This window comes from Corvus kubaryi, unplaced genomic scaffold (genome assembly GCF_017639235.1).
Source record: "Corvus kubaryi isolate FWS band 111438036 unplaced genomic scaffold, C.kubaryi_AGA036_p1.0 37398, whole genome shotgun sequence".
NCBI classification, from domain to species: Eukaryota; Metazoa; Chordata; class Aves; order Passeriformes; family Corvidae; genus Corvus; species Corvus kubaryi.
In genome coordinates, this window is record NW_024581137.1 from 40,982,279 (window position 1) to 40,998,542 (window position 16,264).

At 43.1% G+C, this 16,264-nt stretch overlaps 1 protein-coding gene across 2 annotated transcripts in view; it reads right to left on the minus strand.

The window, feature by feature from the left end:
* Window positions 1-14,410, minus strand: part of PIP4K2A (phosphatidylinositol-5-phosphate 4-kinase type 2 alpha) — a 106,687-nt gene extending 92,277 nt beyond the window's left edge. For both annotated transcript variants that reach the window (XM_042043445.1, XM_042043444.1), the window contains exon 1: window positions 14,076-14,410. In XM_042043445.1, coding sequence (XP_041899379.1) covers window positions 14,076-14,216 — 141 coding nt within the window. In that variant the 5' untranslated portion in view covers window positions 14,217-14,410. The remainder of the gene's footprint in view (window positions 1-14,075) is intronic.
* Window positions 14,411-16,264: the final 1,854 nt, after the last annotated feature.

Sequence of the window (16,264 nt, forward strand, 5' to 3'; positions counted from 1 at the left end):
ATCAAAAGAAGTAGAATAATTTTCCCATTTCTTGATGACGAGGCAGGGGAACAGTTTTCTCAAGCTTCCTTATCACTTACTACAAAACTCACAACATTACAGACAGAATACTATGATGGACTAAGTCCAACACATACATTTTTAGGTTCAGCTATAGACTAAAACTGGTGTCAATGTCTCCCATTGGGAGAAACAGAAGCATTTCCAAGATACCAAAAGCTACCATGGATATGGACTATCTGTATTCCAAAGGGATTTTTACAAAATCCCATGCCAGAGACTATACCTTCATTTCCCTTACATTTTAGTTGCCTAGAATTTGCTGCATATACATCTAAAAACATTTCCCCTAAAAGACGGATATTTAAACTGCCAAAATCAGAGTTGTCCTATTTTACTGCTTCTTTTCTTGACATAGAAAGTACAATATTGATTAAGTGTTAAGAGACTTGGTATCTCTTGTTAGAGGACAACAAGCTCAAGAATAGAGGCGCTTATTAGGACAATGCTGTTGGTAAAACCTACAGAAGCAGAAACTTCAAGTAGCAGCTGAGAGAGATTTCACTTTTTCATCTATTGCTCCTCCTCTTGAGGATCACCATTACAACCTTCCAAGTTTCAAAATCACTACCCTCCATGCAGGGAAGAGAAACCAACAGCATACCAAAAAGGATCTGTTTCACGGCTGGCAGAGCCCAAGGCTTAGCCTTACCTCTGCAGCAAGGCATCAAACAGCTCAACTCCCAGCACTCTCTCTTGCCCACTGTTCCCAGCAGTGCTGGCATCCCATTCCTGTCCCTTCTGCTCCTCCCTGCCTGCCTTCACACTGGGTTAGTTTTCAGCAGGCAAGCAGCAGACCTGGCTGACCAGAGACACACACACACTGCTGGCAGCTGGGCTCACCTGTGGAAAGGACAGGTTTTAGGGAGGCCCACACTCACAATGAAGCCACGCTTTTATATTTAACAACTTGGCCAGAAATCAGAAAAATTAGTTTTTTACCGAAAACCACGTAATCCCCCAAAGAAAATTCCCCTCTAGTCTGCAAAACACCCTTCCCCTTCCACCTGTGGAGTGTGAAGGTGCAATGCCAGCTTTAGATCCTTGGAAATCTTTAGGAGTGAAGGCATTACAGTGCCGTATTACTGGTGTCAGGTTAAGTTATTTCATACTTCCTGACCTTAAGTACACCTTGGAAGGGGGGGAAACCAATAAATAATTTAAATAGTTCATTAGTAAACCACCATGGAAAATTAACAAGATTAAATGTCTTTGGTTTCATACTGCTGGAGCTAAGTGACAAGGAAAGTGTCACTTAGGTAGAAGATGTTTATACTCACATAGGATATATTTTATATTTACAATAGTCGTGCAACAATTTTGCAGTCATGGCCTGGATAACTGAAGATGACTAACAATGTTGTGGAGTTTTCACTGATGGTTAGCTTAGCTCAGATTTGGAGTAATCTTGCGCTATTTTTTATTTCATTCAAATTTTTGGTGGCAGTTATCATTCCAAAACTTCAGACATCCACAGCATGGGCACCTCTCTCTAATCAGTCACCCTGGATGCTTTAAGAGCAGATTTCAGCATCCATGACCTGTGCCAGCTTGACTGGCCCAAAAGCAGAGCTGCAGGCTGGATTTGTTTGACTGCACTTCTATCACTGTTCCATTTACCACGCCCCTCCAAGGTGGCTGCAAAGCTGTCTGCTCACTGGGGGAGCTGTGAAACAGGTACCTTGTGCAACAGTGAGCGCTGCCAACTCCACCAGAAGCCCCAGTCAGATACTCCTGAGCACTTTCCCTTGTGCATTACTTATGCAAATACATGTAAATGCACAGGATCTCAAGGCTTTAGAAAACACTTCAGAAAGCAGTAAGTTAATTAAGCAGGAAATCAGCTTATCTGTCCTGGGAGATACAGTAAAATTCAACAATACCAATCCTTTGGATAGTTCATTTAAAAAAATTTTAAAACTTGCAAGCTCCCCTCAGTTATGAAGTGACAGTGCTGTGACTCACTGCACACTGTTTATTTTATGTTCAAGGAGTCCAAAAGCTGAGCATTTTCACTGCTGGTTTGTCTCGCCCCTTTTGTCCACCCCACCTCAAGCTCTGAGACGCTAGATATATCTGAAAACTTAAATAAAACTTAGAAAAACTGCATGTTTTTCAAAGAGCGGTTAAGAAGTCTAGCACAAATTGTAGAGATTGATGTATGGCATAACTACATCAACAACTATGCTGTAACAAACTTTAGCATTCCTGGACTAAAACTTCAACAACTGAGAGATAATTTCCATAAACTAAGTACCCTATATGGTTACAGCTCACAGAATAATATTTCAAGTATTTGACATATCAATGACTTGAGGAGAGAGAAAAACACTACTTCCCAAACAATTACTATCAGTCCATATTGCACAGTACAGAAAATCAGGATGCATCAAAAGCATGGAGCCAAGCTCCAGATACACTCCATAGTACCCAGAAAGCTGTGTACTTGCATCCCTCAGCAGAGCTGCCTAGCATGGGAGGTTACACAGCAACTTCTGTGAAAAACTTATATTCAAGTCAAGGGGAAAAGCAGCAAGCATGAATCTGGCAAACTAATTCTGAGCTCAGACTTGCCAGCTAGGGAAGCAATGGTAAGTTGCAGAGAAAATGTAGCTCAAGGACCATGCTTTACTATCTTGGCTCTCGGGTGCTTCTTCCACCTACTTGAAGCAATAGTATTAAACTTCATCATCCAAATGATCCACACCAGCTTGCACCACTATTTGAGTTTGTTTGCAATAGCAGGTGAAGAAAATCAGGGAAACGTTTGCAGTAAAACTACTTGTCTTTATGAGTAGCTATACAACTTCATGTTGAGAACTCCACACAACAAAATCTGTGTTCTTCCTTTAATGAAGGGCCTAGGTTTTTTATTTTTTAAATACAGTGCTTTCCATGTCAGAAATTAGTGTGTCCCAAATTAACTCTTTTCAAAGCCTTTGACCAGCAAGTCCAATGTTCGCAGAACATTTCAAACTCCCCCACTTTTTTATTACTTTTATTTTTTTGAGGAATAGGCTATATATATTTCAAGACTACCAGCGAGATGCAGATGATCCAGATTCCTTTCAGTTTTGCTTATCAAAAGGCCACTATTGGTCAGAATACAAGTCTAACTGAAGAACAAGCAATCCTGAAATCTCAGTTACCTGCTTATATGTGACACGGATCTATCTCCTGGATGATGTCTTCAATTCAAAAGGGGTCCCATGGCAACACAAACAAAAGCAAGTAGGTTACTTCAGGTGTTACTTTCCACCATCTGAATACAAGGATGTCTATGCCCTTGTGTCCAGGTTTCAGCTGACATCTTTGCCAACTCAACTACATAAAGTAGTACATTAAAATATATCAATGTCACCTTGTAAATAAAAAAACCCACAGGATCTCTTAAGCAATGAATGCAGTTTTAAAGTGAATTTTAGCCTTGCTATTGAGATAATCATATGCACATAGCAACAGCAACTTCAGTGACTGAATTACTGTCTGCCAGCTAGACATATCTCTATATCCCTCATCTGTTTTTCATTTCTGAACTTTTCAGCATTGCACTGCCACAAGAACAGTATGCTATCTTGTGACAAAATCAAACAAGAAGAATGTTTTCATGACCCTAGTAAGTCTTAAGGCACATGGATAAAACAAGCATTTTTACACATCAAATACTATAAGGATGGCTTAGCAACTTCAGCAATACAGACACCCTCCAAACTACCTATCATTACGTACATTCTACTGTAAAACAGAAACGTGGCTTTTCAGGAAGGAGTCTCTACGTTTTGAAGGGCATTTATAATGGGGTAAAGAAGACCTCAGACACATTGCTCCAGAGTAGTTAGCAAGAAGCAGCCCATTGTAAAGGAGTCATCACCCATCAGAACCCAATGAATCTTCAGCTTTCAGGTGACCAGCACATTATGGAGGAGCAACCACTACTTTCAGGCTCTTCCAGTAACTTCTTAGGTGCTTAACCTTTAATTATGAAGTCAGTCACATTCAGCCAGGAACCTCAGCAAGTCATTCACAGGAAAATGAAAAACTTGACTTAAGTATGAAAGTCTGGGAGATTTCCTAAACAAGACAGGAATATTAAAAATATCCTATTGAATGACATCTTCCAAGGAGAAAGTTGCAATACACTTCTCTGAAAGATTCAACAAGTACAAAAAAAACCATCTGAAGAGTAATTAGCTTGTAAAGTGGACTAAAAGCACCAATACCAACCCCAGGTAACTGTTGTAACATGGGGAAAATAACCTCAAAAGGTGGGAGAGATTGTGGAGAAGGAAGAGAAATCCACCACAGTCACACCAAGAAAAAGGCATAGTGCACTAGCAATACTCAAGATACTCAATATTTCTATACCGTTTTGCTTTGATGTACTGCAACAGAACAAGTAGAGGAGGGACAAGGGGTTTGGGATTCTGTGAGCTCAGAGACATCTGAACCCTATTAACATCCCTGAGCCAACATAGCCTGAAGGACATTGCTCACTCAAATGAAATAACCAGCCACAACTGCCTGCAGCTGTAGGTAGAAAGAGAAAGCAGCATTGTTGAATCAGCTGAAGCCCAAAATAACAGCTGGTAAAGCTGCTGTATCAGGAACAGAATGGGCAAGAGGTTCCAGAATCAGTGGCTGCAGTGCTTTTTGCCTGCAAGTAGGTATGTGGGTTTGTTAACAAGCATTAAGGTTTTGTTTCTGTAAATGACTTTTACCACCTGTCTTCTCTGAGCCTGACAAATATCCAGAAACCTTTTCTTGTTTGGTCCTGTCCACTGTGTAATCATAGGATAAGGCTGGTTAACATACCACACACTGCAAAGTGAATCATGAGTCAGACTGGAAGCACACTAATCTGACAATTCTGCTTAAGACCGAAAAGAATTATTAAACAAGAAAACTTCTTTTCAATTCTCCTCTGCTGCTGAGGGCAGGGGGGAACACACACTGAGAGCAGCAGGGAGACCCTAATTTGCATCAACCCCAAGGCACTGCACAGGAAGTTGGTGTTGAGCATCTGACACTGCATTTCAGTCTGAGTGAGTCATTTCTGAGTCCTCTACCTGCAAGTTTGCAGTGACTGAGACGGTTTGGTACGGACTTTCCAGTAAAGTCAGCTTGTCTGAGACTGCTGTCCTTCCCAGAGAGACAACCAGCTCTTTTGAATAGCCAGCTGAGACAGCATGTGCTGATACGTCCTTCCTCTTCCAGAAGTAAAAATAGATATCCCATTCCTCAACTCAACTGTTTTCTCAATTTTTGGTATTTTGCAACTTGGTCTCCCAAAACTAGCCCTATATTCAGCTCAAAATACAAAAAGTCAGAAAGACCAAAGTGGGAAGCTCAGAGATTAGCAACCTTGCTTTCATTATGTCAATCTTCTGACTTTTGCTCAGCTCCAGGAAACCGTAATACATGAGATTTGCACATTGTAAAGGGCCCAGCAACCACAAACTTTAACAAGTATTTCTCTCTTAGCTCCTCTAGAAAGTTTTGTTATCATCACCCAGAACCCAACCCAAAAGGGCCACACCACACCATAACACCAATAAACACTAACTACAGAAAACTTATATTTCTGAGAGAGAAAAGAAGCATACCGAATAAATAAAAAGCACAGCCAGCAGCACTGACATCATAGCCTGCTGTACCAAAAACACTTTTGGTACCCACATGATCTAGCAAAGGTCTACAAAACAGTAGGCAACATGATTATTGAGGCTTGGCACCACAAGCTAATCAGATATTTCTCAATTTCAGTTCAGTATAGTAAAACTATTAATAAGCCACTTTCTTTTAACTTGTCTTAGGCTAACCAAGTTGGGTATTTTCCTCTCTCCCCCCCTCCAAAAAAAACCCCAAAAAGTCAGTGACTGCTACAGCCACATACTTGATAGCCTGCAAGAGACTATTTAAGGCAGGATTTTCAAGAATTGATATTGTTCAGAAGTTCTGCCAGATGTTAGCATTTAGCTCTAAAAGAAACCTCAAAAACTCCAGCCCCTACGAAACCATTACTACTTTTCTGAAGACATCTAATCTCTGGACATGCAAGTTATGGAGTCAGATGGTTCTAAAAACCAAGATGTAGAGATGACCAGAAACCAATGGGTACAATATAGACACTTCTGTCTTTTTCAAAATACACAACTATTTCAAGAGGCTAAAATAGTTGAGAAAGGTCTCCTCATTGAAAGTGCAGAATCCACAGTGAGTTCTCTACTCAAGTGTGGTTTTTTTTACTGTGGACAACAGTTTAACTTGAGGTCACTACACATGAAACTGAGCTATAGATAGGAGATCAGTCAGAGCCCACACTAGAGCTATACAAGTCCCTCCAACTGTCCTAAGCTACTATAAAAAAATCACCTTAAAGTACACGTACATCAGACTCTTCCCTTTATGCTCCCTGCAGTGTTTGCAGTTCCTCTTTTAAACTGGGACTGACACTTATGAATATGGCCTTCTGTGGTATACAACCCCTAGCCCATTCACTTTTCAGCACCCGTTTTTCTGTTAGCATATCTCCCCAAATGAACTTGCCACAGGATCAGAGCACTACCAGAGAATGGAAACCAGCAGCCCCAGCTTTAATAGGCTTCAGTACTATGGAGGCTGTAGTTTGTCTAATCCTACGCTAGCTTAAACTGGCACTTCCTTACAAAGAAGTTATTTTCCTCCATCTCTTCTGTTTTTGCATCAACTCCACATTCTTTCTGCTGGCACAGCTGTTTGCATAGCTGGGCCATGAACTTCAATTAATTATGGTCCATCTGAAAAACTCCTCAAAATGCATTACTTTTATTGAATTATTACTTTGGAGCTGAGTAATAACTGATAAGGAAAACAGATATGGCTGAACTTGTTAACCAGGAAGACTGGAATGGCAGAGACTTGATTGATAAAATGCAAACACAGGTATAGCAGAGTTGTGTGACAGCATATGACTAAGACATAAGGAGTGAGATGAGGAAAAGTAAAAGACTAAAGACAGTTAGCTCAAGCAGCTGAAAGGTGGTTCTGCAAGTCTCAGTCTCACCAAGGAGCTCCACAGGCTTTCAATAATGGCACATAAGGGAATGTGATTTTTTCAGTTTTGTCTTACAATCTAAAAGGATCATGCATATATTCACAGCTGTGAATATTAGGATTGCCTTGGGAGCTTACAATGCACACAAAAGAGTTGGACTAGACTAATTACCTTGCCTCAGCACACAAGGTAGCTGTTCACCAAGCCTGAGGAAAATCAAGTACTCTAGAAGATGTATGGTCATTAGGTACTTCTACTGCAAACTATTCAACCCCATCCTTTGAAGATAAAGCTAATGTTTTCTTCTCAGTTTGAGATCCATCACTACAGCATTCAGCTACTTCAAACAATTTTCACAACACCCTTATTAAGCAATCTCTCAACACAAAACTAATTAACTTATTATAGAACAACCCAGACTTTACAGGAAGATCATAAGACAGATGATCACGTAGCAAACTGCATGCAAGAAGTCACCATCTCAACAATTCAAAGCTAACCCATTTCACCACGTACCAGGATGCAGACTATGAAAACTAACAAGGTTTGCCATTACCATCCCATAGCAAGGCAGCAATTTCTTGGACTGCTTCAACTATTTTGTTAAGTGCAAACACATGGTTTACCAACAGTAAAAATGAAGAAGAGAAGCCAGAACTTGTGTTAGACATTTGTATAGTAACTACCACGTAAAAGAAATGGAAACACACGGAAATATGCCTTGGAAGTAAACATAAAATAATGAGTTCATACTGGAATATGAATATGTACTACTTTCAAACCTTTAAAACCTCATAGTTAACAACCAAGATGACTAACCTCTCAATAAGTCAAGATATCCCTAAGCCAAAATGACTACAACTCCCGAGTGCTTAGTTTTGGCAAGATTACACTGGAGAGCTGTAAATAATGACTAGTTTCACCTTACGCGAAAGTTGTCATGAGGTTGCACAATGTACAGCTAGTGTATGGATCCCTAAGGCACAAGATGTTTTCAAGGAAGAACAGAAAACAGGACTGTAGAGCAGGAACTGAGAAATGGGGTGAGTCAGTTATTGTAAATAAAGTTTGCCACCATGAAACTACAGAAGGAAAATAAACATCTACCGGGCCCTGGCCAATGGGCATAATGCAAGTGTCTGCTTTAATGAGCAAGGAATTCAAAAATAATACCCTAGAGACTCTTAAGGCATCTGGTGCAGGATACTCAAATAAGACAACTAAATTGAACCAGCAAAACAAATTCACGCTGCCTATTTGCTTCACAGAACATTGTCCAGCCCTCTCTGCTGGGGTTAATGAAATTCAGTTTCAAAAACCCACAGGGAAAAAAAATGACCCTAGCCTTTGCAGCACCTTATCTTGTAGATTGGGAGAAACTACAGAAAGCAATTTTGAAACTGCTGTCAGAGCTCTTTCATAGCTCCTCCACTCTCATCCCTAACAGAAGCTATTGTATGTGTCCCTTTCAATAGTTTACAGAAGGACATGAAATATCACTCCCATTTGTATTTCATGGAGGCATGTTTACAACCCTTAACCTAACCATAATATTTACAATTTTTAATTTTTACTAGTCCATCCACTAAGTTGCAAAAGCAGTATCAAATTAATTTCTGCAGTACACAGAGCTTGACACCCAAAAAAGAACCAAGTTTTCAATAAATTGCTCTTCCTGTTCTGCTTCCTTCTATATGCAAACATCTGGGCTGAGTGCCCAACTGACTTTTAAAATAGTTTTAATTGCTTTATTATCTGCTCTAATGTAATCAATGCTTTTTAATACATTGTTTCTTCCGGCTTCTTAGAAAGAGCCTTCTCCCACAGTCCAACGTTAAACAATTCATAAGATGTTCTTATTTTCCAAGCTCACTGTTTAAAATCCTGATTAGTACCTTTAGTTTTACTTAGCCTTAGTTTTGAAAAGCCACTTATAACACAGCTGCAGCAGCGATGTCCTGCATTAAATACAAATAGTAAGAACACAGCTGTCAAGTGACAAGCAGCCCTCTCCACCCCAAGACAGTTTCCAACCAACCTGTTGTGCTGACAGCCAGAGCCATGAGTCAACATTATGGTCCCATATCCTCAGGGTGCCACCAGTCACACCATCATTTAAGACTGTATTAAAAATATGGACACAGAAGTTACCAACTCCTCTAACTTATGAAGGCATACCATCAGTACTAAGTGCTGTGGGCTTGTTTTCATCAACTGATCTCACCCTTTGTTTAATGAAAACGAATCATAAACATGTAGTTTTTATTCCAAAGGGCATAACCTAGTTTTCAATTATTTATGTTTCATCTTTCTGTGGAACAATTCGGTAACATTTTTTCAGTATAATTTTCCTACATTTACAATGTTTCAGGCTAGAAAGTTCTTAGGAGAGATGCTAGGTAAGTCAGGACTACGAAGTCATCTATGCCACAACCAAGAGGTTCCGCTTTACCTAACAAGCTCTCCATTGACATGTTAGAACATAAGGACAGCCATTAATAAGTGAACTACTTGTGTATTTGTCTGGATAAAAGTTTGTAACAGAAAAGATCAGCATACTAGCTAAAAAAAAAAAAAACCCAAACTGAAAACTGACTAGAACAGACACTTTGTAGCTTTCTGCAGATACAGAAGCATTCTTAATGTGATCAAACATACCTTACTGCATGAGATGGGAGGAAAGATGCATTTACTTGTCATGCTCCTCTCCTCCCCCCCCCCACCCCCCCCAGTTTCTAACTCTAAAGATGAAGGAATCCAGGAGGTACACTGATAGATAGGAGTCCCGCACCTCTCTTTTCATTATTCTGTCCTGGTGTTGCTCCACTTCTGTTAAAAAGATCAAGCAAGATTACAAGTGAGAGTGCAACAGTAGCATCAAGCTCACAGCGCCTCATGTGAGCAGTTGAAGAAGGTCATGGAGTTTATTACGTGTTGAATTCTCTAGACACAGAAAGTACACTCTTTCTGATGTACTCCTCAAAATGCTGGGGGGAAGTAATTTTATCCATGTATTCTTGTTGCTCTGCTTGCTTATTAGGCAGCAAGTGCTAGTGAGAAGTCAGGCACTGTTAAATTTTTGGATCCTCTTGTAATCTTCCAAGAAACAGATGGCGATTACAGATTCCAGGGGCTGGGGTGGGGGGGGCTGTTTGTTTTTGGTTGACTTTTTTTTTTTTTTTTAAACTTGTACAGTATGCTCAATAACTTCATTAGGCATTCATGCTCTTCTACTAAATACATTTAAGTTAATGGTTGACACAGTAGGCAAGCTCTCCAGCAGTCTGTTCTTTATCTCAAAATCAGTTACAAAAAAATCCCACTTGTATTAGTTTTCTGTCATCTTTCAGGGTGATGTTTTGAAGGGCCTAAACCTACAAATTCCCAGCTTTCCTAACAAGCTCCTAACAGAAGCAGGCAACCAATTCTAATTACACACGCACCATCATTGTGCCTGGGATGATTATCATAGGATGCAGAAAACACAGAATCTGTGGCTTTCATTTTTAGGCACAGGAAATAAGGATGGAAGAATTACTTCCAAAAGCACTAGGCAACAAGTTACATCCAGCCACCTTCCTTCCCTCTCCTCCTTCCTACGGTTATTGGAAATCCAGCAGCAGTGACAATACAAAGGTAAGAGAGGGATGTTATTTACCACATCAGTTGTAAATGAAATACAATTACATTAGGTTGTTGAAAATATAGCTTTAAGTCATACTAACCACTGAGTTTAAATATTTATTTCAGTAGCACAGCCAGATTATCTTTGACACAGGGTAAAAGACTGAGATAAAATCAACTGTTAATGATGCAGATGCCTGCGAGATCCAAGCACTGACAATTAGTCTTTGCTGCTACAAGTCATCAGTATTATAATCAGATCTACAAAATGGGACACAGTTGCTTTCCCTTTCAGTTAGCAGCAAGCTTCATTCCACAGCATATGTCAGAACACTGAGAAGTGAATTTATGGCTCTGAATGCGAACACATTTTTTCTTGCTTTGTAAGACATTTGGGTAATGTTCACATGTTTTCCTCTCACATGCCCTTTGAAGATATTACTGAATTTGACTGCATTACCAAGCAGGATTTTGCATTAGGTATCTCTCTACTTCTATGTAAACAGCAACTGAGAGTTGCTTACAGTTTCCTGAATGGGGCGGGGGGGGGAGGTAATTGATAAGGACCTTGGGTAACAGACATGCCTCTGTAAATTTTTTCCCTCATTAAGTATTCACACCTCTGCTGTCAGCCCTCAGCTTTGTGGCACCAATGGTCAAGTTTTCCCTTTAGACTCATGTTGTCTCCTAGGACAGGAGAGTTAAGAGAACAGTTTTTATATTTTTCCTTAACTTCTTCACACATTTAATTTCAAACTCTGAAAATCCTCCAAAACTCAACAACCAAATATAGTCCTGAGATTAAAAAGTTAATAAACCCACAGAAAAATAATCTTTTTCCTTCATATATTCACTAAGTGTTTCTTTCCAAAACATGCAGCAGTGTCAGAAATGTAGGAACTGCATCTCACGTCACTGTTTCGATATATACGTATTCCCCAAGACCGTAAGACTCAGAGACTTCTATTGTCTCATTAATAGATAGGCACTGCAGGTAGTCTTAAATACAATTTTTCAGATTATTACTATGTTCTAAGTTTAATTAGTATCATCATGAACTATGGTCTATGCTCAGTTCCTAGTCTAGCCTTTGCTTATAGATTTCTGTTTATTCTGCTGAGAAACCTAAGGATCCTTAATTCCTGTTCCTAATTAATCCACACACTGTTTGTATTTCTCCCATGAGAAACTCTTATTTGTGATAACAGAGTTAAACCATGCTGCACACTTATTTTCATTTGCTGGACAGTGCCACATGAAGCAGTACAAAATGACAGGAAAGGCATCTAACAGAGGAGCCTGCAACACTTCAATGCTGCCTTTTGGCCAAGAAAAGATGTTTAATTTGAATGTATCAAATTAACTTTTTTTTCCATGCTCTCTCATTCAGAGGGATTTCGCTTCCACAGGGCCTCCAAGCATTACTCATCACCACATTTTGCATGGGGTAAGGAAATGGAATGCTATCTGCAGAACACAACAGATATTCACACCTACAACCATCTCCTTCATGTGAAAATGAAGCCTCTTTTCTCCGAGCCTGTTGCGTTGCTGGCATTGTTTTTCAAGCCTCTCCAATGAAAGGATTTCAGTTCACAATTTTAAATCTTCTGCGCACGAACCAACACACTTTATTACATTTTCTAGTGGGAACAGCTATGCACACTACAGCAGATGGTTTGCAGGATGGTGATCACATACAGTGTTGTGTTTGTCACTATTTACTTGGTTATTATTTGTACTGAAGAGGTCTTTCCTCTAGAAGTAATGGTATTTCCAGTGTGAACTCACATAGCAATGAGCCGTTGCAACAGGAAGATCTCTGTTTTCATCAGTGATCTTCCTCTGTCCTCAGGGAGACAGTGAACAGCTAGCACATGCTGCCATTCAGTACAAGTCACTCACCCTGCAATTACCAGCTTGCTTGCTTTCATTAAAGAGGCCTGTTTGGGAATTTTTCTATGAATAACACTAGCCACTAAAGAAGGAGCAAAAGAAATTTGTGTATTTATGCCCAATTCAGGCAAACAGAATATCATTTTTATATATTATAAATACATTATATTATATATATAATATCGACAATTAAAGATATTCCTGCTTTGTAGATAAACAACTATTGTCTTATCAGTTCATGACATAGGATGTCACTGCTCACAACTGACCTACAGAAAACTTGAAATCCTTTGTTACCATTTCCTACGGCTCAGAGAGCTACCTTAAGCAGACTATTCAACTTCACTGGAGCTTCTCCTCTGTCTTGTATGTATAGCCCAAGCAATTCCCCGTGATCCTCACTTCAGGTACTGTCCTGTTCAACACAGCTCTAACAGAGCTCAGTCTTGATGTACAGACTCCAGGCTTTGGGCAAAAACCACTGAAACATCCACAGAGGGAAAAAACCTCATGAGATATGGATGTGTAGGAAACAAAAGGAGCAGCGAGTTAATACTACAGGCTGCTCTGCCGGTTTCATGTGGCTGTTACAAAATTTGTAGTCTAATCTCAAATTGCACATTGACTTTCTTACAGGCTCGTTACACAGCAGCAGATGTAACCCGTGCAAACCCGACACAGGCGTACAGGCTTCGCTCCGCCAGCAGAAGGGAATACGTTTTTTGCTCAACTGCCCTGATACCCGATTTTTGGCGATCTTTGGGCTCTACACTTTTAACCTGCCACGGTGGCTATTTAAAGATGCAAAGCTGCGACCTGAGCCTCATAATGCTCAAACCATGTGACATCTTTACCAGGCTCCTAATTTTAACGCAGACCAGCGCCCGGCCGGGGGTTCTCCCGGAGCCCGGGCCGCCCGTCCCCGCAGGGTGATGGAGCACTTCGCAAATGGTGCAGTTCTGCCGCCTTACCACACCAAGCCCTTCCTCCTCCCCTCCCCCGCGCACACCAGAGCAGCGGACACTTGCCGAAACAAACTGCAGGGACACTGGACGAACTTGGCCAGTTCCCATCGATAACCGGGATTTTTCCCAACTACAGCACATCCATGCGCCGCCCGCGCGCGGCCGGCGGCAGGAGCGGAGCTGCTCGGGCTCCGCTCACAGCACCGTCCCCTCCCGCTCGCTGCCACCGAGCGGAACCGCGGGGCGAAAGGGCGGACACGGGCTACCGCAGGCACTCGGCACGGCCCCGCGCATCACCCGCGCCCGAGCAGGGCACTGCAGCCGCTCCCCGCCGCACTCGGTAAGGCGCTCCGGCCCCGCCGTGGCGAGAGGCGGCAGCCGGCGGGGGGCTCCTGGCGGCACGTGCCTGCCGCGGTGCCGCCCGTGCCCCTAGAGCCCCCGGGTGCGATGCCCCAGCGAGGCGGGCGGTCTTGTGTGCGTCGAACCGCGGCGCTTACCGAGTGGTTGACCCCCCACATGAGGACGCTGAGCAGCGGGTCGCTAGCCCGGAACAACTTCACTTTTTGCGCCACGAAGTGCTTTTTCTTGGTCTTGGTTTTACTCGCCATGACGGGCACGATGCTGCTGGGGGCCGCCATGGCGCTGCCGGCGGCAGAGGTGGAAGGGGCTGGTGTGGGGCAGAGCGGCGGGCGGGCAGGACCGAAGGACAGGGGCGGTCGGCGATCAGCGCCGCAGCCCCGCGGGCAGGCGGTCAGCGAGCCGGCAGCCACGGGACGCCGAACGCATCCCGGCCTGGCGGCTGAAATGGCCCCGCTCGGCGCGGCGGCCCCGCCCCGCCCCCCCCCGCGGGGAGCGGCCGCCGCCCGCCCGCCACGCACAACGCGCCCGCCCCGCCCCCGCGGGAGCCGCGGAGTGTCGGCTCTGCCGCCCCACTGCGCATGTTCCCCGCGCGCGGCGCCTGCGCGGCCGCGGGCGGTGAGGGAGTGGGGCCGCCCGCGCCTCCCTCCCCTCAGGGAGAGCGGCCTGCGGAGATGGGTTGCGGCTCAGTGCCGCCCGGGGGAGAAGGTGGTTCTCGTCCGCTGCCGTCCGCTCCTCACACCCATCTCCAGTTCTCTGGGAAACCAGGCCTGTCGTCGCCCTAGTCTTTAGCTAGCTAGTCCCTCACACCGTAACTTCATGCGGTTTGTGTGATAGTTACTCCGGTTTCCAGTTCCCTCTCTGTAAAGGGACCTGTAGGAATGAGTGGGATCTCTGCGGCAGGGCTTTACCAGCTGCTCCCGCCCCAGCTCGGCTCCCCGAGCAGAGCGGTTCCTCACAGCCGGCGTGCAGTTAATACAGAAAGCTTGGTCCTATGCCGGAGTATTGCACCCCTGTGACCTCACTGTCCCGTTATACCCACAGCAGAATCTTTCTTAACAGCCTCCACGGCCACAGAGGATGTGGGCAGTGACAGGCGACATCCTGCAAAGGCATATCTGCTCAGCTCAGAAATACCAAACACCACATACACTTTGCTCCGCTGTATAATGAGGAACCCCCATGACACCCCTGCCGTCACTGTTCAGGGTCAGTACCCACGGCTTACACAGAGCATATATCTCCTGTGCCTTTACAATAAGTCATCCATCCGCTTCTGAATAATATCAACTGACCTCTCTGCTGTAGATCTTGCTTTGTTCATCAGTTGATACTTCAGCAAGGTAACCAGATCCTTAGGCAGAAACAAGAGCAGGGCTGCTCCATGAGGTGGACAAACCCGCAGTGAGGGTCATCCCAGTGCTACCAGTGCCCTCAGTGACAAGGCATGGTCCCAAAGGGCCCACACTCAGTGAGCAGGGTGCTGGCAACAGCACACGTCTTATCAGCAGTCCCAGAGAAGCTGAGGTGATGAACCAGGTCCCTCCAGGAAGGCACAATGTAGGCACAGGGTCTATCCAGGGCCAGAAACGGAGGTGCAGGCAAGCCACCTACAAGAGAGGTCCAAGGTATAGCCAGAATACAGAGCTGGAGAAAGGTATTCCTGCAACATAGCTCAGGCAAAGACCTAAACTGTGCCCTACCTGAGCTTAAGTGGAGGTCCTGGGCAGAAGGTGTTCGCAGGTGTGGCTGTTCAGGGCAACTAAGGTCAATACATGAGTCTGGGACCCCAACACAGGCTTACATAAATTTAAAAATGTGTTGCACGTCTCTATTTTTCTTTTGTCATTGTGATCTCAATGGCAAAGTTATCTATCATGCTGGAATCTAAACCAGTAATGTTTAATCTCCCTCCTGCATAGAAACAGTTACTGGGATTTATTATATCGTCCCTTCATCTTACAGAGAGTAGGACAAAAGAGAGATGTATTTAATTTTCTGTCTTTTTTTTTTTTTAGCAGAATTACTTTGGAGTTACAAAGATACTAAACTGTAATTTTTTTCTCGAAAATAGATTCGACAACAAAAAAATCCGTTATATTCTGCTGCAGTCAATGGAAGCAGCTGAGTAGTCAGCACCTTTGAATAAAAGCAGGTCACTTAGATGCCTAAATATAGATTTGAAGTCAGACTTTCGGAAGAGTTCAGTACCCACTTTATCCTTTACATTATGCTCAGAACATGACAGCTGAGCATCGTGCAATGCTGCACACATCAACATGACTAACATCTGCCACATATGTGTCTTTCATCATCTTTGCAGAGTAAA